The 27,140-nt window shown below is 44.1% G+C and overlaps 1 protein-coding gene across 7 annotated transcripts in view; it reads right to left on the reverse strand.

Annotated features, from left to right (window-relative positions):
- Positions 1-2,482: 2,482 nt before the first annotated feature.
- LOC143822371 (gamma-aminobutyric acid receptor subunit alpha-3-like) overlaps positions 2,483-27,140 on the reverse strand; it is a 78,258-nt gene continuing 53,600 nt past the window's right edge. For 2 of the 7 annotated variants that reach the window (XM_077307414.1, XM_077307415.1), the window contains exons 10-11: positions 26,202-26,423; positions 2,483-2,877 (exon numbers count right to left, since the gene is read on the reverse strand). In XM_077307414.1, coding sequence (XP_077163529.1) covers positions 2,740-2,877; positions 26,202-26,423 — 360 coding nt within the window. In that variant the 3' untranslated portion in view covers positions 2,483-2,739. Of the gene's footprint in view, positions 2,878-5,972; positions 6,359-12,237; positions 26,424-27,140 lie in introns of those variants that run through there. The other 5 variants (XM_077307416.1, XM_077307413.1, XM_077307418.1 and 2 more) reach the window with 3 other exon arrangements.

Below are 27,140 nucleotides of genomic sequence, written 5' to 3' on the forward strand. Positions count from 1 at the left end.
CAGCTGGCTTGAACTAGTGTGTGGCCTTCTGCTAGAGGTGACTCACAAGGATGTTTAAAATGGTTAAGAAACAGGAAAGGAAAGGCATATAAGCATGGAAAGCATGATGGCCTCTGGCTGGTTGCATGGCATCCAGGAAAGAAGCTCCTCTCTGTTCGAAGGGTTAGCAAGAACAAGAATGACTCTTCACAGCCAAGACTCTGTAGCAGCGCATCTACTTTGCACACAGGAGTTTCAGGCTACAGCATTTCCCATGAAAGGATAGCAGGTGATGTCAAAGACCTTGACTTGAGACCATGAAGAGTGGCTGCCAATCAAATGGCCATACTGACTTTTATTATTATCTATTTTATTTTATTATAGTTATATACTGCCCTTCCTTGTAGCTCAGGGTGGTTTACATTGAAACTTTCGTAACTTTCATAACACTTTGATTTGAATACATAACGTTTTAACAGTGAGAACAATTAAGAGTAGTAAGAACTCATAATACAACGTCGTATAGGACATCTTGATATTGCTGATCCTGTCTGACATTCAACAATGAATATTTGGTTCAGTTTTGCTGCATTCTGGGGTTTCCTTCTTTTGAGGGTGCAAGAACATAAACCAGAGGCCTGACTCCATCCAGGACAGCTTCCTGCATTCCTGTGTGTGATTATAAAAAATCCAGGTAGTGTTTCCAGAGACTTGGAAAGGAGCACAAAGCTGGGACGGCTTCAGTGAAACGCTCGGGAGTGTGGCAAGCACCAGCATGGCACAAAGACTGACAAAGGGACTTGGCTTTGAGATCGGAGGGAAGTGAGTGGAATAATAAGTGAGAGGCGGAAGCCTTTGAAGGGGACTCGAGTGCTGCGTGTCTTTGCTCTGACCTACTTAATGGTGTCATAATCTGATGCAGAAACATCCTCCGGATTCTAAATATAAGTGGCATCCTTTTTACATCCCGATTTCTTTACGTGCAGTCTAATCGATCGCCCCCATCCTTCCCCAGTGCTCACTTGGGATTTGTCAACAAAGTGGGAGTTGGGCAGCTTCCACCTTTGGATTAATTTTCTAGTCTACTCAAGTTCAAATCAAATACGAGGATTTAAAGACTAAATCTAAAGGATGTGTTCCCCCCCCTCCCTCTGCTTCTAGGAACAGATAGCCCAGGCTCCTATTCAGGAACGTCCCAAGCAAGAAGGCTGGTCCAGGACGCTTTCCATTGTAGGCAAACGATGATGATGCTTTGGCAAGAGTGCCAGGTGGCATCAGGGCCCTTGGGAGGCAGCTTGTGGGACATAGCAGTTGATTTAAGCGAATCTTTAGAAGAAAGAACACAGGGAGCAGAAACATAACATGGGGTGTGCTTTCACAAACAGGAACCCTTGGATCTTGGGAACAATCTGACTTCAACAAGCTGGTCCTCCTTTTATTGGCCTACACCCTCCATTGACTCTGCTAGGGACTGGGAGGGGAAGGACTGATGGATGGACATGTCATTGATTTCTTTTCTGAGAAACATTGTGCACTTTCAATTAACTTTCACCCAGGAGGGGTTGGTGGTGGTCTGGGCTGCTGGCGTAGTTACACTGCAGCCCCAAGCAAAGTTAATCGCTTACTAAAGTTAGTGGATTTAGAAGGATGTAACTCTCACTGCAATATGAATCATGACTCAGTGGTTATCCACCATACGAAGAAGGCAGCTGTGTCTCCAGGGGCCTGTTGTTATATTTGTGTTCCTACTTTATTTATACTTTGCCACCTTTTCTATTAGTTGTTGGATTTCAAGGATTTTTCCTTTCCTGTTCTCCTCCTCCCTGTTGTTTTTGAAATTATTTATCAATATCAATTAATTGTTATTAATAATATTAATAGTAAAAGAGTGCAAAATGACCATAGTAGAAATGAAATTCCTTTGTCATGTGGCACCACATGGAATTTAAGTGATCTTGGCTATAAGCATAGAATGAGGCAAAATATAAATAAATAAGTAAATAAACAGCAATCTGATCCAGCCTCATTGTCTTCTTGCTCTTGATTCCCTCTGTGTATGTGATTCCTGAGTCTTGCGCTATTTATTGTTCATTTAGAAAATCTTTGAGCAGCTTGAGGTGGCACGCAAACAATACAATAAAATAACCAAAACAGCATAAGGGTTTTTTTTGTGTGAAAACCAAGCAATAAAACTAAGCGGGGGCATATGAATAGCTTACAGTAGCCTAAAAATGATATTTATTAAGCAGTCCTCAGAGTGGAATCATACCATATGAACAGCTAAAAAGAGTAAAATCCCTCAAAAGCCTCTGTTTTTTTAAAAAGGGAAGGTTTTCGCATGACGCCTAAAAGAGAGTAAGGTAAGTGTCAAGAGATTCTCAAAGGCAAGAGCAGTTCATTGCCAACGTGCCCCCACTTGCAAGGGGGAGCACAGAGAGAAGAGCTTGGGAAGGTAGTCCCTTTTGCCTTTCCTGCTCTGCTCTGCTCTATAGCCTCCAGCCTTTCCTGCTCTGCTCATTTCACCACAGCTGTGCCAGAGCACTGGGTTCACATTAAGATATACTGATTGAAATCCCTGCTTAGCTGCAAAGCTCACAGGGCAAACCCTGGGGCAAATTTTTCCCTCTGAATGAGGCTTAAATGCCAATTTTGAACTCCTTGGGAAAAGGGCAGGATCCAAGTCACACAGAAATAGCCACCCTGCGTTGTCCTGGCTGAACACTCAAGTCCCATCATCTTGCAATTAGCAAAGTGCTGGTGTCACAGTGAGGTGATCAATTTGTTCCACTGTTCTGCTAGGCCTCTGGAGTGGTGGAGTTTCATTAGAAGCACAGACTGCTGGCAGTTCCGCAATTTGGCCTCTCTCTTCCCTTCTGTTCTGGTCATGGAACTCTGCTCCTGGCCATGAAATAGGAAGATTGTTAATGTGACTGAAGTTCATAAGGCTCCCTCTTCCACCAGCTCAGGTTTGAGGGTATTCCCCAGGGAACACTTCGAGGGATGCTGCATACTTCCCAGACTCATTTTCCCTCTCATCTGTATTTCCCCTGGTATTAGCATTATTAGTCAAAACCAGGGCCTAGTCTGCACACATAGGATAATGCACTTTCAATGTGCTTTGGCAGCTGGATTCTTCTGTGCAGAACAGGAAAATCTACTTCTAAAGTGCATTGAAAGTGCATTATCTATTGTGTGCAGACTAGGCCCAGGTCTGCAGCTACTTTGGCCCTCTTAAATAGCAATCCTCTTTCCTGCTTTTCTCCCTTACAGAGAAGAGACTCTCAAGGCCCAACCAGCTGTGAGTTCCACAGCCAAAGAACTCACTCATTTATAAAATTCACTCTTTAGGTGTACGTAGCTTGAGAAATCATAGAATCATAGAATGTTAGAGTTTGAAGAAACCTCCTGGGTCATTTAGTCCAGCTCCCTACACATTCACAACCGTATCACTCATCCACTGTAACTTTCCTAGTAGTGACCAGAACTGTAAACATGATCCAAGGAAATATCAGCCACGGCAAGTTTGACATAACCATTTGTTTCTGTTCTGGTTCTGAAATGATTTGATTGATTTCAGATTTTTGTATTCAAAATCTGCTGACACTTCTGTACTTGGTCCACAACCTAGTAGGTTCTTTAGAATACTGGATCATAAAGTGTTTTTACCTCCTATCTGTTCCACTTAATATTTCTGGTAAGGCTTTGGAGGAGGAGCATGTCTTGTGGCTTAAGTGCCACTCAGTGCTTAACACCCAATCTGGGTGGCTGTCCCGCCCCTGAGTGCATCCTCCTCCAACCGGCTTGCCTGTCTGTCCAGCAGCCAGCCAATCACCTTCCGTCCCCCACCCCTGACCACCCCCTCCTCCTTCAACTTCCCTCTGAGGCTTGGAGGTTGTAGATCCCTGCTGAGTGAGAACTTCCCCTGCCGGTGAATTCCCTAACAGCTGCCTTTCCAGGTCCTGGGGGAGGGAGAGGCTGTCCGCAGAATTCTTCCACTCCACCCCCCAATCTAGTGCCCATTGTATTCCTGAATGCAATGGGCTTGGCCCCTAGTCTAATCAGAATATCCTACATTTCCTCTGACCTTTGATTTAGCCCTTAATAAAGAGGTTTGCAGCATATTAACTAACAGTGACTAAAGAAAACAAAATTAGGTTCTCTGGTTGTCAGCAGGGGAATATTTTTGTTCCAGATACTTGTTCCCGCAGAGAAAGAGGTTCCAAGCATCACCTGTGTTTGTGTGGGATGAGTCCACCAGACAAATGCCCAAACCGGCATTTAATTTCATCTGTACTGCTGTATTCAGGATGCTGGGAACATAAAGAGTTCTCCAGGGAATGAAATTCTTTCCTGTTCCCTCAGGGCAAAAGAGGGATTTCCTGCTCCAACTGGCTGCAGAACAGTGCTTTGGATTTCACTTTCCGAAACTGTGGTGGAGCCCCTTTTCCCACACTCCACTGGTCCCTTCCCATCTCACCTGCAGGGGCCTCCATAGCCAAGAAGTTGCCATGACAACACAGCTAGTCAGCCCAAGCCATTTGTTGTTCAAAGGACACCATGACCAGCTGGAACCCAAGCACGGTACATGTTTCATTTCCGAAAACAATGGGGTTTTGAATAGAAAAGGAGAGTAGGTCAGGACAATCGAACTACCTGGTCCTCAAAGAAATAGATTTGCATCGTGGACTACAAAATGTCTACCAGGCCTGGAGAGTAATATTTCCACACATCCTTCATGCTTATATAAGTACCGGTTGCTTGCCTGCTCTTGGTTTTTTCTCCTTGTGTTGAGGTAACATCCCATGCAACTGTACACAAGAGTTCAGTGGAGACTGGAACAGTAGCCTCCCAATGCTCTCAGCTCATGGCTGGGAGCTGCCTTTCCCTACTGGCAGTGATGTGTCAGAACTTTCACACAAGCTGTCGTCTGGTGCCTGAATCTGCGTTGCCCCTACCTGAAGTTTGATAGCGAGACTAAAAGCATTGGCTTTGTTTGCCAAGAATTGTATTCTCAACAAACAGCATGTATGTGATGTGCAAGGTTATATTTCAGGCAACACTTCAGTACAGTTCAGCATACTTCTTAGCGACCAGCCTGACTTTTGTGAAGCAATTAAGTTTTGCTGTTGTTGACAATTGTGTCCGAAGGCTGTAAGTCCCAGTGCTGGAACACATGCAGATAGGTGTCTATGATACGGAACCAAGACTTTTGTCACCACGCAACCTTGAGTCCTTGATGGCCCAATGGTTCTGCCAGTCATGAGAAGAAATGGAATGACATTCAGCCAAGCGATTGAGATCTAGTTCACGTAAGGGGTGTTGTGTCTGATGGATCCAGACCAGGGGTAGACAAACTGCGGCCCTCCAGATGTCCGTGGACTACAATTCCCAGGAGCCCCTGCCAGCGACTGTTGGCAGGGGCTTCTGGGAATTGTAGTCCATGGACATCTGGAGGGCCACAGTTTGACTACCCCATATAACAAGCTTTTTAAAACCCAGATGTTCAATAAATACAGATAACAATCAAACCAAACACATTTGTCTGAGAAAGGGCAGTTTTGCAGGTAAAAAGCCAGCAATTGAAACTCCCCCTCCAAAATGTTTGGCAGCTTGTGAATGCTGGCAGGGGCTCCTGGGAATTGTAGTCCACGGACATCTCGAGGGCCGCAGTTTGACTACCCCTGATCCAGACAGAGCTTGCTGTGCGGCAAAGCAATAATGTGACTGATTCATATGGCATCATTTGCTGCCCCAGTGCAAAAACTTCCAAAATGGAAGAGCACCCCAAAGGCAGTCTTCGATGCTGTTGTTGACCTCAATGCTGGGCCACACTTGCTCCCTGGAAGGCCACGCAACAGAGGAAGACCTGTCAGCCGTAATACAGTAGAAGAAAAAAGTCTCAAGCTGGCGTTGGCAAAGTGATTTAATGTTCAAACCAAATTCACAATATCCAAAGCAATTTCAAAATGGATTCCCAGGTATATGTCCATTTTCGGTTTCTTCATCAGTGAATTCTAAATCTCAGTGTTGTAATAAAATACTCTAATAATGTTTTTTGGTTGTTGAATATAACTCAGTCTCTATAATACCTTGGGTGTGTAATTCAATCCCAAACTGGTCTCATAAATTCAAATTTGTAGGGGATCTACTAATATTAGCTTCACTACATGTAATTCCTCTATAAGCAATGACCCCTGGAACGCCACGGTCAGGCAGATGATGGATTGCACAATTGGACTCTCATTGGGAAGAAAGGTGATGTGTAAATGAAGTAAATAAACAAATTAAAAAGGACCGAGGGATGTTCCACTTTCTCTTTTCTCCTCCAACTAAACAATGTTTTCTTCCTGAAGATTGCAGCACTCCTTCATTGATCTCCCTGCAAATGACAAGTAAGGAACTCAGGAGAAAGAGAACACCCCCCCCCCCAAATTTCACAACAATCTTTTCCAGTAAGGATGTTTCCCATTGGCGGAACATGTTCCAACCAAGGTGTTAATGCTATTTCCAAACATAATTCCAGAGTAATAGCCATGTTTATCATTTGAATAAAAATCAAGCAGGATTCCAGTACCGCCTTAAAAGATGAACATTCATTCCAGCATAAGCTTTTGTTAGTTAGAACTCACTTCATCAGATGCAAAGAGTGTCCATCTGATGCAGCTATATTTATAAGTGTTTCAGCAACAGAATAGGGGGAGAAGTGGGAAGAAGGCGCTAATGTCTCTCACCCTTAACAAATGTTAAATAGAATCATAGACTCATATGACCTCCAGGGTCGAGCCTCACCCCCTGCAGAATATAGAAAACTCACAACTATCTGCCCACCCACAGTGAGCCCAATTCCATGTCCAGTTGATGCCCCCCCTCCCCCTGCAAAACCAGATTTCCTGGCCAGTCTGGCCTGGAGGAAATTCGCCTCCCAATCCCAAAATAGGGCATGCAAGAAAGGGCCACAAGAGCCACACATGGATACAACCCTTCCTGCCCACCCACTCACAGTCTGCCTAAGTTAACAGAATCAGCATTTCTATGAAGTGGCTATCTCACCTGTGCTTAAAAACCTCCAAGGAAGGAGAACTTGCCACCTCTTTAGGGAGCCTGTTCCACTGAGGAACCACTCATTCATCTGTATCATTGCATGGTCCCTGCATTCTCTAATGCCTTAGTGAATTGGAGTAACATGTCTCCCACTCTTTATTTCTTTGTAACATCTCTACTCATACACACGCATGCACACTCTTCCCCTGACTCCAACGTATCTGATGAAGAGTGCTCTGGCTTATGCAAATTTATGTTCATAGAATCATAGAATCATAGAATCATAGAGTTGGAAGGGGCCATACAGGCCATCTAGTCCAACCCCCTGCTCAACGCAGGATCAGCCCAAAGCATCCTAAAGCATCCAAGAAAAGTGTGTATCCAACCTTTGCTTGAAGACTTCCAGTGAGGGGGCACTCACCACCTCCTTAGGCAGCCTATGTTGGAATAAGTTTTGTCAACTTTTAAAGTGACACAGGAGAAAGTACACCATACCTGCAATAGGCGTGCCATTCCAAGGACACAGGAGATTCTTAGAAAAAGATTTCCACAGAATTCATAACTCCTGGGAGTGTGCCCAGACTTTCTCCCTTTTTAATGTCCTCTCAAGTCCGGACCAGCATGTGACCTCCTAGTGTCAGATGTTGAGGACTAGTCTCACATGTTAGAAAGTCTTCACGTCTACTACAAAATGTGATGTGAGTTTGTGCCTCCTGGATGCACATGGACTGTATTCTGCTTGTGACTGTGGCATGCAGAAGGAAGGGGCTTCAACCTCCCCCCCATCCCTTCCCCATTTTTGCATCTTGAATGTGATTTGCATCCAGAAGATACCAAGTTCAATCCCCAACCTCTCCACTGTAAAGGATGAGGGACCAGGTGATGTGAAAGACCTCCGCTTGAGACCCTGGAGAGCCACTACCAGTTTGAGTTGATAGACCAGTGGTCTGAACGCATGTAAAGGAGCTGTGAGTGTTGTTTTGTCCTGCCAGCCAGCAAGGCCTTGATGCAACATTCTGAGGGGATCCAGAAGGAAGCGGGATGGGCTCTTTTTTCTCCTGCGGTTACCAAGCTGTAGGTTATGCATTTGATTTCTGCTTGCCCACACCCAACCCAGACAATTTCCTGGTTTTTTGCTTTGGTGAAGAAGGAAGCGGCTATCAGAAATGCTATTGATCTCTACCCTTAACAAATGGGGTATCTAAAAGAATCTTCTTTCAAGGGAACCTACCCAGACTCTGAGATTATCTGTTTCCCATTCTTATTGAGTCTTTTCAGTAGCATCAATCAGAAATAGGAATAACCTCCCCTGGGAAATTCTGTTGTCATGCTTCCCAACAGTTTTTGTGAAGGTGGCCAAACACACCTATTTCCCTGAGTGTCGTGGCTATTTCAGACTCTTTTCTGATCTCTTCTGACTTCTAACTTTTACCTGTCAACTGTTTTAGACATTCTGAAATGGGTTTTATTGTGGTTCTTTGGGTTATTGTTTTATTATATTTGCATTTGATACTCTGTAAACCACTTAGGTGGTACATTGTGCAAAAAGCTGGAATGTAGGTATTGTTAACAGACAAAGCATAGGGGTGCACATGACCAAATAAAAGAGCTCTCCCAACCCCTTGTGTTTTTGCCATTAGAAGGATTTGCAGGAGTGTGATGACTCTAGGACATGTACATAGTACAACTGAAAGCACCCACTGCTCTCCTGAACGCTTCTCAGGGACCGATATCAGTAGCAGCTAGGGACTCCTGAGATGTGGTCTGCAGCCTGTTTACCCATACTGGGAAAACCCCTCCTCTATATGTGTAAAGTGGCAATTGAAGCTGGGTCAGAGCTTAAGAGCTGCAGCGTGGCCTGGGAGCCTGATAAGGCTACTTGCAAAAGCCACCATGTATGAGAATCTGGCCCCTGATAGCCCAGGCTAGCCCAATCTGGTCAGAACTCAGAACTTTGTTTCTTTGAGGTGCCGCTAGACTCTGTTTTAATTTCCTGTTACAATTACGCATCGCTTCCAGTCAGACAGCTGCATCATCTCCCTATGTGGCCTACCAGATGTGTCAATTGTGCAAATCTATAAGGAAAAAAAATAGCTCAGTTTTCTGTTAAAATATGAATTTTATTGGTTTGCTTCTGTTGGATTTCGAGTGTGTGCAGAGTGAGTGCCAATATGATTCACTTTGGCAAGGAGGCCGGGCAGACCCAGCTCACAGATCTTGGAAGAGGAGGACGTGATTAGAAAGATCCTCATCCACTCAGATTGGTGGTTTGGCCCACCTGGTTTCCACGGCTGATTCTTCTTTTCCATTGCATTACCACAGTTGGTAGCAGTAGTATTTATTTTTCCCCTTTCCCCAAAAACAGTTTACATTGCTTTAACTTATTGAAAAAGCTAAGAGCTGAAAAAAATGCAGGACTAAAAATCCTGCCAGTTAAAACCAGCTGAATGAGGTCTCCAGCAGATGCTGAAAAATACAATTCAGAATACAAACAGGCATTAAACATGGCACCAGAAGCAGTCGAAACACCGATCTCAGACAGGAGAGAAAGAGAGAGAGAAAGAGAGAGAGAAAGAGAAAGAGAGAGAGAGTCACAGTTTCCATAAGTTACACCCCTTAAGAAGGTGGCTATCAGCCAGCTCAAAAAAAGAAAATACAACCAAAAAATAAAGGAGGAGATGTACCTTTTTTCTAATCACAAAATATTTACAGCTGTGGTCTGAGGGATATTCGGAGGATTGTCATGCATTCAACTACTGCTGGCTTGTTTCTCTCTCTTCAGTTGAGTAAGGACAGTCCCATGTGAGATGAGAGAGGAAACACAAGGAGGCCAGGCGGGAGCGGACACAACGTAAGGCAGTTGGATAAGGGCCTCTTGGGGACATTCTTGCTGCTGTGATGGACTGTCCTGGTACTTCACTCATGGCTAGAACCCACATGGGACACCAGCACTGCAGCTAATAAAAATGGCTGGTGCCACCATCTAGAGACTTGGCTAGACCCTACCCCACACAGACATCTGATCTGAGGAATCTGTGAGGGACTTAGGAGACGTCATTCTTTCTCCAACGTTGTCAAATGCCAAGTTGAAGGGTGAGCAATAAGTTGCATCCAGCTGGCCAACCCCTTCCCCATGGAAACCACTTCCTCCTCCTCTTTCTCGTGAAATGGCTAACCTGCAAGTGAGTGGCCACAGATATGAGGCTCTGCTAGGCAGGAGACATGTCTGGCTAAGCTAAGCAGAGTCTTTGGGCCTTACATTTCCTGCCACCAGTATTAACGCATCTTAGATTATAAGGTCCTTAGCAGAAACCAGGTAATGGAATAATTCTTGAAGCGGGGAGGAAGTGTCAGACTTAACTAAATCTGTCATGGACTTCTGGCCCCTCTGCATCAAATGAGAAAGACCCATGTACATAGTGTGAAAGAAATACACTGGATTTCTTCTTTTCCTGTTTCTTTTTTTGGAGTGGTGTTGGTGTTGGTGGTAATGAAAATATGAATATGAAAACTGAGAAAGAGGAGGAAGTGATAAAAGCAGAGCTTGAAAAACCCACAGTGTCTGTTCTTTTTAGGAGGAAAGGCAGATTTCAAGTTGGCAAGGAGCCAATGACTTTGTGTTGCGTTTCGTAAACAGGATAAGATAACTGGACCTATATCAGAATCGCTGCTTCACCATCTGTTTTCCTGGTCAGAATAATGGTCTCTATATGGCGGAGGATACCTTGACATGCCAGTTCAGATAGGGTGCAAATGAGGAGCATGGCAAGGATGATAGACGCAAGAACTCCCTCCCACCCATGCTTAGGACAATGTATCAATGATCCAGCTATTCCTAGCCATTGCTAAGGCAGAAATGAGGGTGCAATTGCTAGGTGTTGTCTGCGAGATCAGCTGTGGCAACTATTGCATGGAAATCTTCATGACATAGCTGGATCTCTCTCCTTCAGCATCGGCACATCCTGAGACTGAAAAAATTCTATAAGAGCAAGCCAATGTTGCCTTCCCTGATCAATCAGTTCTGTCAGATGTTTTCTTGCCCGTTACTCTGCTCACCTGGAATTAACATGGTTGAAAGAGAGGATGTAAATTGGCTTTTCTTGTGGCTGGCTAGAAAGATCTGTGCATTCAGTTTGCAAGAAAAGGAAGAAACTAATGTGTATTTCTCGGCCTAGATCGAAGATGTGGATTCTCATATTATTCTAGCACAAGAAGTTTCTAGAGATGGGGAGCTGTGGCTGAAGGCCATCTAATGCAAACTTCTGTCTTGAGGCATCCTTATTAATACAGCAGAACAAAGACTGGTTCATAGGGTTGTTAGCTTTGGGTTGGGATCTACCTGGAGACTTTGAGGGTAGAGCTGGGAATGAGTGAGATTTGGGGTGGGAACGGACCTGAGTGGAGTATAATGCTGTGGAGTCCCCCTTCCAAAGCAGCCATTTCCCCCAGAAGAACTGATCTCTGTCACCTGGAGGTGAGCTATAATTCCAGGAGATCACCATGTCTCACCTGGATCCTGGCATCCCTACTGGTTTATAATAACCAGTGGTCCATCTAGTACAGCATTCTTCTTCACACAGTAGCCAGTCAGTTGCCCTGGAGGGCCAAGAAACAGAACTTTGAACCTAGGGTTACCAGCCTCCAGGTGCTGGTTGGAGTTCTCCTGCTATTACAATTGATCTCGAGATATCAATAATCAATGCCAGCATCAATACTAATATCAGTTTACCTGGAGAGTGCACTCTATGGCATTATATCCCGCAAAGGCCCCTCCTTTCTCTAAATCTTGCTGTCCCCAAGCTCCACTCCCAAAATCTCCTTATATTTCCCAACCGAAAGCTGGCAACCCTAATTGAACCTGAAGCCATCTGGTGTTGCTTCCTGGTATTCTTATATTAACTGCTTTTCTATGTGGAGGAGCCATTTAGTCACCATGGCAAGTGGAAAGAACACTGAGTTACTTCAGACGACTCCCATTAGCTGAAGTGGACAGGGTGCTAACTGCAATGAGGTCAACCACTTGCCCACTAGACCCATGCCCATCGTGGCTCCTAAAAACAAGGGGCATAAGAATACGAGCCACCCTCTGGGAAATAATCAACCTCTCTCTCTCAATGGGAGAATTCCAGAAAGGATTAAAAGAGGCAGTGGTATCCCTGTTGCTCAAAAAACCATCCCTGGACCTGCAGAAGCCTGACAACTACTGCCCTGTTCCGCACCTAGAGTTCCTGGAGAAGTTAGTTGAACAGGCTGCTGGGGACCAAATATCAGCATTCTTGGAGGAAACTTCAGTCCTTGACCCATTCCAGTCAGGTTTCCAAATGTGCTATATGAACAGACTGGATGTAGCCAGGATGAAATGTCCCTGGGCAGCACTAATGTAGGAATCCTCTGGCAATTCTGAATTTTCTTGAGGGCGGTCCCTGTTTTTTTTTTGGGGGGGGGGGAGGGGGTGCTCCTGTGTCCAGTGATGAGAACTCTCCATTTTGATTTGATCTTGTCAAGTGGTTGATGAAAGTGCCAAATGGCCACTTCCCGTGTCCTGTGTCATAATGTGGCAATATGAGTCAGAGGCTGGGACATCTGCTCAGTCTTCAGAGGTCTGAAAGTCATTCTCATTTTCAGCAGTGCCCCATTGCTCAGCTCGCTAATAAAAAGGTGGCATCAGTAAAACCAGTGTCCCTCCTTGACCAATTTTCCTGACCAATGCTTGGTGGCACTCCTAGCAGTGTCCTTGGTTGAAGCATCAAATATTGACTATGAATGCAAATCTGATTATCCTCTACCTTGTATAGAAAGGCCCTTTCACTTTGTTACTTTTTTTAAATTTCATTTTTTCACACAGAGGAAAACATTACAAAAATCCTGACATTCCCCCCTGCCCTAGAAGAAAAATGTCCACCCCCCCTCACCCTTTAAACTCAAAGGATTTATGAGCTACAAAATTAGAACCCCTGTAGCATTTGGCTGCCTGAACAATAACAAGGTCAAGCACTAAATATTTATACCTTGCAGCCATCAATATCATACCAAGTCACGGCCTCTTTCCAGTTTAGCTTCATATACTCACAAAGATTGTTTTAATTTGGCGTCACTAAAGTGTTTAAGCTTTCATGAATGGCGGCTGCTTTAACCCCCTCCCCTGCCCAGAGGCCAAAATGAAGACCTTGTTGCCTCGGAGGCAAGCGCTGAAGGGCAATTCTCAAGTGGAACCGGCCTGAAAGAAGCTATCAGAGCATCTTGATCTCTTTTATATTCTTATTTTGTGTGTGTGCATGTATGTGTGTGTGTGTGTGTGTGTGTGTGTACGGGGGGGGGGTACATTTTTGTTATAGCTAGTAGAGTTGCTCATGCCAGAGTTGATTCTTTTTTCCCTCAATGCAAAAGCAGCTTCCACCCCCCCCCCCCCCGCAAGCACACCCACTGGAGCTTTTTGCTAGCCAGAAAGAAGAAAAATTACAGAGGAATATCAGGAAAAAGGAGGGAAGTGACAGGGGAATGAAGGCAGTATTCATCTTGCTTTCCCCTCCCCAGCTGCCTTATATTCTTTCTCATCTATTATCGAGAAAAAAACCTCACAACTTATTAAACAACAGGTACGCAATTGCACAAAGCCTTGGTTTCTACTTGGACTTGTTTTTTCCTACTGCACAAAACTGAGTCCAGCTGCATGTTAGAATAGACTCTGTTTCTCCTGTGGATCGTCCTTACTCTGGGAGATGGGCTGTTCTTGTCGTCCCCTTGCTGTGTACCTCCCCCCCCCCCCCCTCTTGCATCTCACTGCTTCTTTTCATAATTTCTCCATTTTGCCTAATGTGGTGCATTCAAATGCTGGCTTTCCTCATCCTCCTCACCTATTCTGACTTCTGTGTCTCACTCCTCACTTGTATCCAGTTCTACGGTCTTTCCAATGAAGTTTCTTTCTTTCTCGTATAAAATGTTATTGGCCATGGGTCTCTTCCTGAACTCCCACCCACATGTTTTTTTGTGGAAGGCAGAAGGGGAAATTGGACTTCCCTTGGTGATTTCCCATTTTCATCACAATTAGTTTCCATCTTTAATACATTTCTGCATGTGAAATTTGGGCTGCTCATTTGGTCTGTCCTTCAATTTTGCACCTGGCCATTCCTTCATGGCCTACATATCACAAGGATTTCTTTCCTCCCTGTTCCCACCTCTCCATCTTCCTTTCTTCATATTTGCCCTGTAATGATTTTAATAGACAAGCTAATGTAGCTTCACAATTACTGTGTGATGATTTCTCTCTCTAAATCCTAAGATTTTCTTCTCTTCCCCCAACACTCTTACAGCTGTCTCTTAGATCTTGTCCTTACCCACTGCTGTCTTTTTGTGACTTGAGTGTATCCCCCATTCTTTTATCAACTAATGATTTTAAGTAGTGCTACATTAAATTTTCATGCAATTTTTACTGCAGAAGCCACCATTTTGAGGAATGGGTTCAAAGGCTGGCCCAATCTTTTCTTTCATGGATTTTTGTGCCAAATCAGTTCACAGCTATTATGTGCCCGCTCTGCCCTGGCTTAAGCACCATTTTTTTTTAAAAAAAGAAAAACCTTGAAAAGAATTCATCATTATGTGATCCCAGCCAATCAAGTTTCATATGGTGAACATGATGACATCATGCAGCCGGTAGACAATTAAAACAGCAGTCCAACCGAGATTAGCCAAATTTATTGCTGCATAAACTTATGTGAGTCAGATCTCGCTTGATTGGATGCTCTAACTCACTAAAATTCATGCTGGAATACATGCTGTTAGTCTTTAAAGTGTCTCTGGACTTTTGCTTTATTCAGCCGCTACAGACTGTTTTGAAGGACTTAGTACGCGTGGACATTGGCGTGTGTGCAGTATATCACACCAAGTCAAGCTTTCTCAACCAGGGTTTTGTGAAACCCTGGGGTTTCTTTACAGCCCTGGAAGAGTTTTCTGAATAGGTGGGAGTTAATTAATTTAATATATTTTTTAATAATCGCTAAACATTTATTGGGAGATATGATGATATATGGTCATGTTGACCTCCCCTCACTCAAAATGGCTGATGATGGGCCTGGAGGGGGTGGGAAGGGGAAGGGTCCCCAGTGGGAGTGAACACAGCTATGCTTCCCTACCATATTCTGCACCATTGTGCCACTTCTGGGGTTTCTTGAAGTAAAAAAGTTGAGAAAGGTCTCAGTGCATATAAGGTGTTATCTCCTTGAGGGGATGCCTCTTGTGGGTTTAACCTGGGAGATGCCCTCTGATCCCTCCTTTCTCTCACACGCTTAGTCCTCTCTCTCTGCACATGGCCTTCCATGGGGATGAATGTATCCGCAGCTCTCTTTGAAGATGCAGTGCCTTCATACTCCCATGATGCTGGCCAAGCTGGCCATTTGTGATAGGGAAAGTATTCTTTAGGTTAGGCTACCTTTCTCTTCTTTCACCTGCAACCTGAATGCGAACTGGATCTATTTGAATAAATACAAGTTTACTTCCCCCCCCCCCCCGCTATATACTTCTTTGGATATTTATTTACTGCACTCAGTATCACTGGGCAAAACTTTGCTATATTATCCAAATCCCTAAACTAAAAATGCTACCAATCTGGAATTATCATCATACAGAACAGGGGTGGACAATGGTGGCCCTCCAGATGTCCATGGACTACAATTCCCATGAGCCCCCACCACTCTGTGGGATCACATGCTGGCAAGGGCTCATGGGAATTATAGTCCATGGATATCTAACGAGCCACAGTTTGGCCACCCCTGAGGTAGACAAATCACGAGGCCCAGATGGCACATGTTCAAGTGCAATGGCACCTGGTTTTTGGCCACTGTATGACATGGAATGTTGGACCATATGAGCCATTGGCCTGATCCTACCTGGCTTCTCTTAAGTAAGATTTGGTTCTATCCTGGAGGGCAAACAAAGCCTTCCCCTTGCCCTAAGACTGACCAGGAAGAGGAGAAATAGCCCAGAAAATTGATGCTATTGCCAAGACTTTTGCTTTGATCCAGCACTACAACTGCATATAGTTATGTGTGACTACCTGGGGCAGAATGTGGATGGGATGTACATTTGGAGGCTCACTCCACTGAAAGACACACTATGTGGATGGACAACATCCACATCTACAGACACTTCTAGATAGGGATGTTTCCATCCATCCTTCTATCCATTCAAATGTATATCCCTATCTTATTCTGTCCCAGAATGTCACACTGCTGGATCAGGGAGAGGGAACATGGATCTGGTTGCCTCTGCAGTAGAAAAGTATTTCTTATTCCTTCCACACCTGCATCCTTGCAATTCTCACAATGAAGGAAAAGAGGGGCACATTTCATTGGGAAGGGGAGAGGAAACATTTGCAAAACATGTGCATTTTAGCTCCACAACACATTTAATTCCAGCTGCCTGGTCCCTGCACAAATTATTTTTGTTCTTTTCTTCCCCTCTGTCCCCCCTCCCCATTTTAAAAATTCTCTTTTCTTTGATGTTTAACCTGCACATTTTTTTCTTCCTTGATCTTTTTGCTTCAATCACAAGATCCCCCCTGCTTGGTTTGCTTCATTTACATTGGCGCTACCAAATGATCACAAGGAAGAAAAATCTCAGTCTTGTTTTGGACTTGCTCTGCAATTGTTTGTCTCTTGCTGCGTCCGCTCCTAATTTTCTCTAGTTTGATATAATCGTCTTCATTTTCCCCTTGTTTATTTTCTGCCTTCAATGATCTTTCCCCACTCCCATTCCTTCCTTTTTATCATTACTTCAAGTTTCCTGAATATTTTATTAAGACCTGTCATTCATCATATGTCATATTTTTACTCCTGCAGTTCCTTATCCTTCTTCCTGCCTCTTCCATTTCCTTCTTCTTTTGTTCTAGCTTTTCTTACCAAAGTAGATTTCATACTTTTCTTCTCTAGGCATGCCTCTGGATCAGTTTCCTGCCATTTGACTCTTAACCTTATTAATTGAAATTTGACCAGTCCCTCTTTCACAATGATTGTCCCATTTCTCTTGTGTATTTTCTTTATGACTGTTGTAGATTTCCACCATCCCCCCCGCTGAAAAAAACCCAAGTTTGGGATCTAACTTTGCAGAGGTAGTCAAACTACAGCCCTCCAGATGTCCATGGACTACAATTCCCATGAGCCCCTGCCAGCGACCGCTAGCAGGGGCTCATGGGAATTGTAGTCCATGGACATCTGGAGGGCCGCAGTTTGACTACCCCAAGGTCTCCAGTGATTTTTTTCTGTATCAGTTATATCACTGTTCACTAATATTCTTTGGTTTCTGATCTTAATACTTCCTTTGATCCTTCCATTTATTTCCCCTCCTAGTCACAGAAGAAATAAAGTCTTTAGATTTCAAAAATCCATTCATTTATTATGTTTGATGTTGCTAAATCTCTTGTACAGACCTTAGTCATCGTAGAACTTCACTATTGAAATTTTCCCCTGATTGGTTTTTCACATTCTCACATTAAACCTTTGATTTCAGTACTTAATTCTGCAGCCTGTATTAATTTTCTTGCCCATTATTTTGATCAACTTGTACTCCTTTAACATGCTTGGTCTCCATCAGCGTCTTGTTCTTCGACAGATTCAAAATGAGCACATTAATTTTAAATCTTTCTAAAGTTTTGCCTTTTCTGATTCCCCCTTTCTCTACATTCACCTGCCCATACCAGCCATTCTTCTGAACCAACAGTGCAATCCCGTTTCTACCAGTGTAGGCAAGTTGAACAAGGATTTGGCATTGGTCAGTGTTACCACAGCCCTTTCTGAATCCTGCTTGGATCCGGTGTATAATTCAGATTCAACCAAAGTAATTAACTGTTTTACGGCTCTCATGGTACTTTTAACATAATATTTAATATTTATATCTGTGTTTATTTGTATATTGTATACTGTTTCACTTGTGATGGCCAATGGCTAGATACAATAAACTTGACTGCAGCACTATTATATGGAGTTGCCACTGGAGACTCACTGGTGACATATGGCTGCCTATCCCATTGGGAACTCATGAAAAATTTCATGTGTAGTTTGGCCCTATGTCCATTGACTTCAATGGAGTTAGAAGAATGTACACGACATATCTTCTCCGCAAGGCTACTTACCATCATTTCTTGTCTTCACCATAGCTATTCCCTGCCCATTCAATCTGCTGTCTCACCCCCCGCATCTTCCAAACAATAGTTGAGATGTGCATGTTTAATAATGCTGTTGTATCCCTTCCTGTCACATGGGTAGCATCAATTTCCTATTCCTTTTTTTTCTTCCCAGGACTCTGTCCTGTAGATTTCCCTTTCAGCTGATGAACTAGAACAGCAGTGCAACTGAAAATTAGGTCAACTTGGATGATTCCAGCCTCCTACCACCCTTCTCCCAAATCTTTGAATTTACTTGCAAAATGTGCACATCTCAGTTATTGTTTAGAAGATTGGTGTGTGGGTGTATGTGTGGGGGGGGGGAGACAACAAGACAGCAGAATGAATGGGCAAGGAAAGGCTATGGGGAAGCCAAGAAATGATGGTAAGGAACCTTGCAGAGAAGATATGCTGTGTACATTCTTCTAACTTCATTTTGGGTTGGGGAAAATAGTGTCATGGGATTGGTGGGACACAGGTCTTCCTTCTTCTCCCAGAATCTTCCTTCCTTCTCCCAGAATCTGCCTCTACTAACCAAGTTCCCTTGGGAAACTTGCAGTTCGTGTATGGCTGCAATCCCTCTGGTGAATACTTGATAAATGTGGTGTCTAGTTTGGCCAAACCTTTCTGAGTTGGATCTGTCAATTTTGCCTGCATTGTTAGTGTTGTGTATTATTCTTCTGATCATAGTATGCTGTGCTTTTATTAAAAAACCTTGACTGGGGCCATAAGGACATAAAAGAAGCCATGCTGGACCAGGCCAATGGCTCGTCCAGTCCAACACCTTCTGAAGAATTACTTCCCTTTATCTGTTCTAAGCCCGCTAGTCATTCATTTCATTGAGTTCCCACAACTTCCTGTATTGTGACAAAGGGAGAAAAGTACTTCTTTGTCTGCCTTCTCTGTCCCGTGTGTAATTTTATAAATCTCTGTCATGTCACCCCTCAATCATCATTTTTCCAAACTAAAGAGCCCCAACCTCTTTAACCTTTCTTTAACCTTTCTTCATGGGGAAGGTTCTCCATCCCCTTATGCCATTTCAGTTGCCCTTTCCTGCACCTTTTCTAGTGCTATAATAGCTTTTTTGCAGTCTGGTGACCAGAACTTTGCCCACTGTTCCAAATGAGGCTGCACCATAGATTTATCCTGGCTGATTTGTTTTCAGTCCCCTTCTTAATAATCCCCAGCATAGCATCTGTCTTTTCTTATTGCCTTCACACACTCATGCCACATCTGTGGTTAATTACCTATCAGAACTCCATGATGTGGAGTTATTGCCAGCCCAAACCCCAGTTACAGCATGGAGATGTTGCACACTAAAGTTCATATGCAGAAAAACCTTTGACATGAATGCTCTAGCAAACATTTAATAAAAATTAACTTCCTCCAAGCTTCTTACAGACTTCTATCCCATAAACCAATTTCTCCACTAAAGGAGCTCTTGCCTTTAAGAAACACTCCACTCTAACACTCTTTTCCCTTTAGCAGCAAGTCTATCCTTTTAACACTGTTGTCCTGGAAGCAGCTCTATCTTTTTAAGAGTATTACTATCTTAAACCTCTTATTTGACAGTCTTAAGTGTCTCTATCCCTTTCAAAGTCTTCTGCTGTAGCTTCTTTTGCATTTTTTGAGACATTGCTTTGCTAGACTAGATGAGAAGTTTTATCTCCACTGAAGTCCAGAACATAGGTATCTCCTAAATGGGTCTCAATAGATGCAACTATCTTCCCTGCTGCTTATCCTCAGTATCAGTCTATGCTACCCTTGAATTTTTTTTTGGGGGGGGGAGGGACAGGTTACCATAGCTGACAGTTTGAAGTCACATTCCCACGAATCATTTCAGACCTTGAATGAAAGCTGTAAAAAGCAGTGATTCTCAGATATCCTTGTGCTTGAGTCATAATCTGATCGCACTAAAAAAAGAGAACCTTTTATTGAGTGCTTGAAATTGTTTTAAACTACATTACAAATGTTTGGTCCATGCTAGTCTCTTTCTTGTTGCTGTTCCTGTTCCCTTCTCCCATTTGCCAAACCCATCTAACAGAAAAAAATTAACTTACAAAACTGGCGATTTCCTTGACTATCCTGATTCTCATGACTTGGGAGAGAGGAGATTACAACCTTCCCCTTTTTTCCCACCTGACTTGAAAAGCTGTCTTTTCTAAACTGGCTTCCAAATACATTGCACATTCTTGCACTGCTGTCTGGGAATTGTAGTTTAATACTGTAAATTCTGAGGACATTTCCGCACATATAAAAAAATAGCGTTACGCTAGCATAATGATGTAGCTCTAAATATAATCGCGCCTCCGGCCACTCCTCACCTTCTTCCTGTCATGTTTTTGTCTGCTGTCTTTTTGCACTTTTTATACTTCACATTGCCTGCTTGAAATGGTGGAGGAGAGCAAAGTACACATGACTCTCTTCTGCCTGTCAATCAAGCAAGGCAACCAATCCCCTTTCTCAATGTTTTAAAGGGCCTGCAATGTCACTTTAAAAAATGCAAACTTTCTCTGTTGAAATGCCTATGCATCTAATCATAGGCACATAGTGTTTTTTGAATGCCACCCATTATAGAATCACAGGTCTTGAAACTTAAGAAAACTAACCTCGTTCCTGATCTTTTTTGGGGGGTGGGAACTTTAGAGAAGCATGCTTTGTGTGACAACTTTGGGAGAAATTTATTTTTGGCTTTGCCTACATGCTTGTATGCCTTTTCATTGCTCTAGGCAGTTCACTTAAAAAAAAACTCCCATCCCTTGAAGAAGGGAGAGGGAGGGAGGTGTGAGGGTGGGACATTGGAGGCAGAGATAGCGCTTCTTCGCCTCCATATATTTCTTTGGCTGGTGGCCCACTGGTTGCTCTCCTGTAGGTCGCTCTACATAGGTTGGGGAATCCACTTTATGTGATTTCCCAAATTCCACTTTAAAATGGTGGATGTAGCGAGCAGTTTGCTGCTTGGATGCTGGATATTGGTGACATCATGTGGAATGTCTGGAATATAACAACTACCTAAGGTAAGCATTACACTATATTTATAGGGTACATCCTGAACAGGGGCCAGCAGTGGCCATTTGGCCAACCATCTTGCCAAATAATGCTAATTGCACAGACATGAATCCACTCAAAATACCCTTTTTTACCCAACACATGAGAATGCACTGTTGAATGAGAACGGGGCAAATGCAGCGAGTGGTGGTTTTTGGGATTATATTTTAAACTATGGGCTCCAAATCAGACAATTTTTAGATTAATTGGAGCAGCACCGTACAGACCTTCTTTACCACCTAGCAAGCCCCAGAATTCTAGGGATTAGAGCATTTTAAAACTATAGACCACTGAGGAAGACCCTTTGGGTCGAAACATGTTTGGTCTCAGTTCCATGTGTAGTTGTGAAATGATATATGGCATACCAGAGGTAGTCAACCTGTGGTCCTCCAGATGTTCATGGACTACAATACCCATGAGCTCCTGCCAGCATTTGATGGCAGGGGCTCATGGGAATTGTAGTCCATGAATATCTGGCGGACCACAGGTTGACTACCCCTGTGGTATACAATTGTGAATTATTCTAAGTTTTACATTTTTGACTTGTGCCGTTTACTGTAATAAGTCTTTGTATTTTCAAATTATACTTGTAGCTCAACCTTCGGGTTCCTAACCTGTCCACTCAAAACACTGACAGCTTTCAAAGATTAACAGATCATTAATGTGAATGCAGGGCGTGCTGCGCTTGAAGGTGACTACGTCCTTTGTGAAAATCGAGTAATCATTATTGTAAATCGGCTGTACTCTTCCCCTCTGGCATTCCCAGGTGAAGAGCCCAGTGTCCCGTCTGGCTTGCCTCTCTACCAAACTTCCTATGCTTCTTGTGCTCACAAAGTTTTCTTGCTGCATATCACAAAAAAAAAACCCTGCAAGCAGCAAAGATAAGAGTTGAAGAAGGAAAGCAAAACCCCAGAGCAGAGCCCCAACCACTGTTACGGATGAGGAGTTGAAAACAGATAAATTCCTTCAGAGATATCAAACTTCCTGCTAATGAAGAAACACAACAACATCTCACGGAGAACTGTGTGGTTTTGTGTTTGTCTGGGGAACTGGAAGTAGAACTGCCACCTTCTTTATTGGCCCTGCGGCTCCGAGACTTTTCACAGAGCTTCTTATTTGCGTGCCAGCAAAAAGTGTCGCTTCTTATAAGTTTGAGTGAGGAAGAAAGTGGGAACTCTGAGATTACGATGCTGTTGTATTTCTCCAGTGGAGCTGGAGGGAGTGGAAGGATTTCTTTCTGAAGGAATCAAAGAAAGAGGCATCCCCTGGGGGGAAGAAAACCCCGAACTGCTTAGTCTTATCTAAAGATATATGGAAAATGGCAGGCAGTGTGCTGGGGGACGATTAGGAAAAAGAGTGTGAAATTACTGACTGCATCCCTAGGAAGGAAAGCTCAAATTCTATGAAAGGTAGATCCAGTCTAAGCCGACCGAAGTAATCATTGCATAGGACTGCACTGTAAGCCTCTGCTGCCAACGCAGCTAATCTCCCTCTCCTCCCTCCCCTCCATCCTTATTAAAAGCAGGTAAGAAAAGCCTTTCCACTGTTTGGTAGACCACCGAATGCTCCCTGGCAAGCATTCAGCAGAGTAGGAAGAAGCAGGGAGTCTTGGCAAGAGAATTTTTTAAAAAGAAACAGCAGCTCTGTTGCAACAAGTGAGGGATGGAGACACAGGCGTCAGCATGAGCCTGAGCTGGCCGGCAGTCCGTGAGGATAAGAGGGAAGGTAGATCTCTGCGGGACATGCCAGCGGTGCCCCTCCTGCCTCCTAAGCTCCCGTGCACCTTCACCCACCTGTGGGGGAAGTAACGGAAGTGAAACAGATGGGCTTCAGATGGGCTCGGGAGCTCTTTGTGTCCTAAGTCCAGTTAGAACATCTTTGCATAGATATTTGCAGCCAAGGGCCGGATAGCACAGAGAGGAAAGGACAAGGTGGCCACCTACAGGAAGAAGACTTGACAGAGGAAGCTCCTTCAGTTCCGGCTGAGGTCTACGATGGTGTGAAGAAGCCTGATTTCGTGCACAAAGCGACTCAGGCAGCGCCCTGGACCTGTGTAAAACAGGACAGCTTTGCTTCCATTCCAGAAAGCAAGCTCTTTCCGTGGAGAAAGCCAGTTTCACTGCCGCAAAATCCTATTTTGAATAAGGCAGACCAGGAATGTGGGAGGGAGGAGAAGGAGGAGGAGGTGGTGGAACAAAGAGTCACCCAGAAAACATGCGCTGGAACTCAGCACCCCCAATTCCAGTTGAGCCCTTTCCTCCACACAGCATGTCAGAGACTCTGGATGGGACAGATGGGGTGGGTGTCGGGGTGCTCCCTGAGACTCACTCATGGCAGGAGCGCCTTTTGGGTGGCGCGGTGTCAAGACTAATGAGATTTGCTGGATGCATTCAGGTTGTTTACCTCAGATGTTTACACGTTTAATAATTTAGAGAGGGGACACATTAAGCAGACATCAAAAGATAGCATGCAGCACTCATCTGTTGACGGCAGGAAAGCTGCGATGGGCCCAGGAATTTGCTTCTCTCGCCTCAAAGCAGATTAAGGGGATGGGCATCTGCAGCCCTTTAGAACATGTCGCTTATCAATCCCCCAGACAGCCTGGCGATTATGCAAGGCTTACATAGCAGCTTGCGTTCAATGTAATTTATATTGTCCAGAGATTATATTTTGCATTAGAATGTAGTTGTTTTCATGAGATCAGTTACTTCTGTTGAAATACTTTGGGGATGATCTGCACAGAGGAAGACATGAGCCCCAAATTGGTTTCCACCTCCCGTGGATTTTCAGGTCCTGAGCCGAAGCTGGGAAATTCAGAGGCTTCAGCTAGTGTTGCATTAAAAAAAGTTATTTATGCATAATTAGTTATGCCAGAATGTGTATGCACATCCCATTGCAGAGAGGTTCTAGAGGGGAGGCCTACAGGGATCTCCTTTATTAAAGGTAGTAGGGTCAGTTACGGGGAAAGCTATTTCCAGATATTTTAAGATCTGCAGCTTCAAACTCTCTAAATAAATGCAATAATTAATGATTAAGACAGTCAATGTCTCATGCTCTCCATCTTCAAATCTCTCTCTGTCTCTTTAGTGAATGCACACACTCAAACACCCCTTCTCCATTACCAGACTAGCTTTTAAGTGGTGAAATTAATGTCAGCGCATACATCCACACCTTTCTAAGTTGTTATTGGTGCTGTTTTCCAAAATTCTGATTGGCTGTATATTGTAAATTCTGATCTGTCAACTTCTTTGAGGGTGCATAGCTCAAAAGTGTGCTAGATAAAATAAGTTCTCATGCTAATTTTGTGTGTGTGTGTGTGTGTGTGTGTTAAACCAGCTACTTCATGATGCATCTCAAGGTGCCCCCTTTTGAGTGCATGAGTGCAAGAAAGCAAGCCTGGTATTATGGGATGAGGTAGAGGGGAAACAAAAGAAGCCATTGGATGGGCAACATCTGGTTGGATGAAATGAGCCCCAGCAGGAAGTGCACAATACTTAATTCTGGGAAAGTGAGTGCAAAATTAAAGAATTGCAACAAGAGCCTTGCTTCCTTCCTTTGCAAAAATATGCAAAAGATGGCAGCTTTTTCTGCATCTGTGGCCTGCCTCTGCCCCAAAGGGAAATTTACAGCTGGGGAAACAGAGAATGACTTGCTCAGCATGACTCCAGCACCAGCCCAAGCTGTGTTAACTGAGGGCTTCCTGGGGCCACTTCAGAGAGAGAAAGAGAGAGAGAGAGAGAGAGAGAGAGAGAGAGAGAGCTATTGTGTTATCTGAAAGCCCCTAAAAGAATGTATGGACTACGGACACTCCATGAAAGGGCAAAATGGACATGCACAAAATGATGTACTCATGCATACAAATGCATAAATGCATTCTCAATAAACCATTGCACATGGCTGTTTTTCAATGTGCACGTAGGTTTTGTGGGAAGAAAAAGACACAAAGGGGTAGAATGCTGCAATGTGTGCCTGCACAGCTAACTTTGTGACATCAGGAAACTCAGTTCATAACATCGGCAGGGGAATAATGCATAGATGCCACCTTGTGACCTGGAACGGGTAATCCAGAACCACAAAGTCCAGAGCAAGAGAATTTCCTAAGCACCCCGAGGAGAACAAGGGATGCAATGTAATACTGCCGACAGGTGGCTAAAGAGGGTGCCTTTGCCAGTTGAGTGCTATAGCCTGCTCATGCGGAATCACTGATGTGCATATTTGAACTTAACAACCGCAGAACTTTGCACCAAGCCCAGCCTGGTGCACTTCCGGGTTAGGAGGTCTCGACTCCCTCTTCCCACCCCTTTCTTTGTGACAGCCCTCCAGTGGAGCTTGCTTGCTTTCCCAAAGGGAACTTCTTTCTCTCTGAGGCACCCAAGCCTGATCAGATTAGTCACCATTAGCCTGGCTGACCAGATTGCAGCAGGGGCCAGAGGACTTCTGCTTGCAAGAAAGAAAACTGGAATGACCAGGGCAGTCCATCAGAGGGCAGGGGAGGCCTGGGAAGAGAAACAGCTCAGCTCTCCTCAGCAGAATTAGCATGGAAGGCAAGGGGCAGGCAGCCAGCTTCCAGGGAGGGGGCAGGCAGGGGAAGCTGGGAAGGTGGACATTAGATTCACCAGGTTAGAGGCACACTTTCCCATGGAACCTCCCCCCTCCTCAACAATACAAACAGAACCAAACAGAAGAAATTAAAGGTCCTTGTAAAATCACAGTTTGGTTTGTGTGGGGGAGAGTCAGGAACTCAACAGAAGAAAATCAGAAAAAAGAGAAAACGAATCTCTAATCAGCCAAGTGATCAAGGAACCCCACAGAGATTCCTCCGCCTGGTTCACATGAGCAGAGGGAAGGTTTTATGTGCCTTGTCTCATTGTTTGGCGATGATGCCCTTGATGGCTGACTCCCGGTTTACATAGGTAGCCCAGTACACCATATTGAAAATGGCGAACAAGACAGGAAAGACGATGCGGGACATTTTGTCTACCTTGCTGACACTGTTGTAGGTCTTCTTGTTCTCAGGGGGCTTCTCTTCCATTCGGGGCACCTTAGGAGGGACAACAACAGCAGCGGGTGTGGTTGTGGTGGCACCAGCGCTCTTGGCAATGGTGGGCAAGCCTGGTTCCTTGGTGATGTTGAGGGCATATGTCGTTCCCACAATGTTATAAGTGTTGTTGGTTTTCTTTGCCAGCGTGACAGGCTCTTTCTTCTGAGAAGGAAAGGAAAGAACCTCTGTATATTGGCATGATTGTATAGATGAAAGATGCACTTATATACAGCAATGAGAAATGGCTGCTGTTGCAGAAATAAATCCACCAAGGCCCATTCCTCATACTCTGTTAGAAGTAATCCCCAAATGTGGCACCCATGGGTGCCATGGTGCCTGCCAATGGGTTTCCAGGTGACCTTTGGCTCCTTCAACATTCTCTTCCCTAAAGCAAATATGGCATTTACGGCAGTAAGATTTTGACAAATATTGGATGCCATTGCTTTTTGAAGTAATGTGCCTTTCATGGCTTATATATTAAAACCATGCTGAGTGACAACCATGGTATGTTGCAGGTGAGCTTCATTGGCTAGTGGTATAGCTTAGATAAACATTCAAAATTATCTGTGTGACAGGATATGCACAGTAGGACTTCTTAGCATGTGCACTGATGAACAAGCTAATTGACCTCTCATCTCGCAAAAACTGCTTCTCAGTCACAGGCATTCCCAGATCTCATTTTGTGATGTGTAAAAAGTCAGATAGTGAAAGCAGGCAGCTGCTGACTCTCTTGGCTGGAGACTGTATTATTGCTGAACTAGTGCCATCATTTATAACTGAACTGTCCAAAGCAGCCTTTCTCAACTTTTTTTTTACCATTGAACCCCCCTGAATTATTCTTTAGGCTTCAAGAAATCCCAGAAGTGATGCAAAATGCTG

This window comes from Paroedura picta, chromosome 13 (genome assembly GCF_049243985.1).
Source record: "Paroedura picta isolate Pp20150507F chromosome 13, Ppicta_v3.0, whole genome shotgun sequence".
Classification (NCBI taxonomy): Eukaryota; Metazoa; Chordata; class Lepidosauria; order Squamata; family Gekkonidae; genus Paroedura; species Paroedura picta.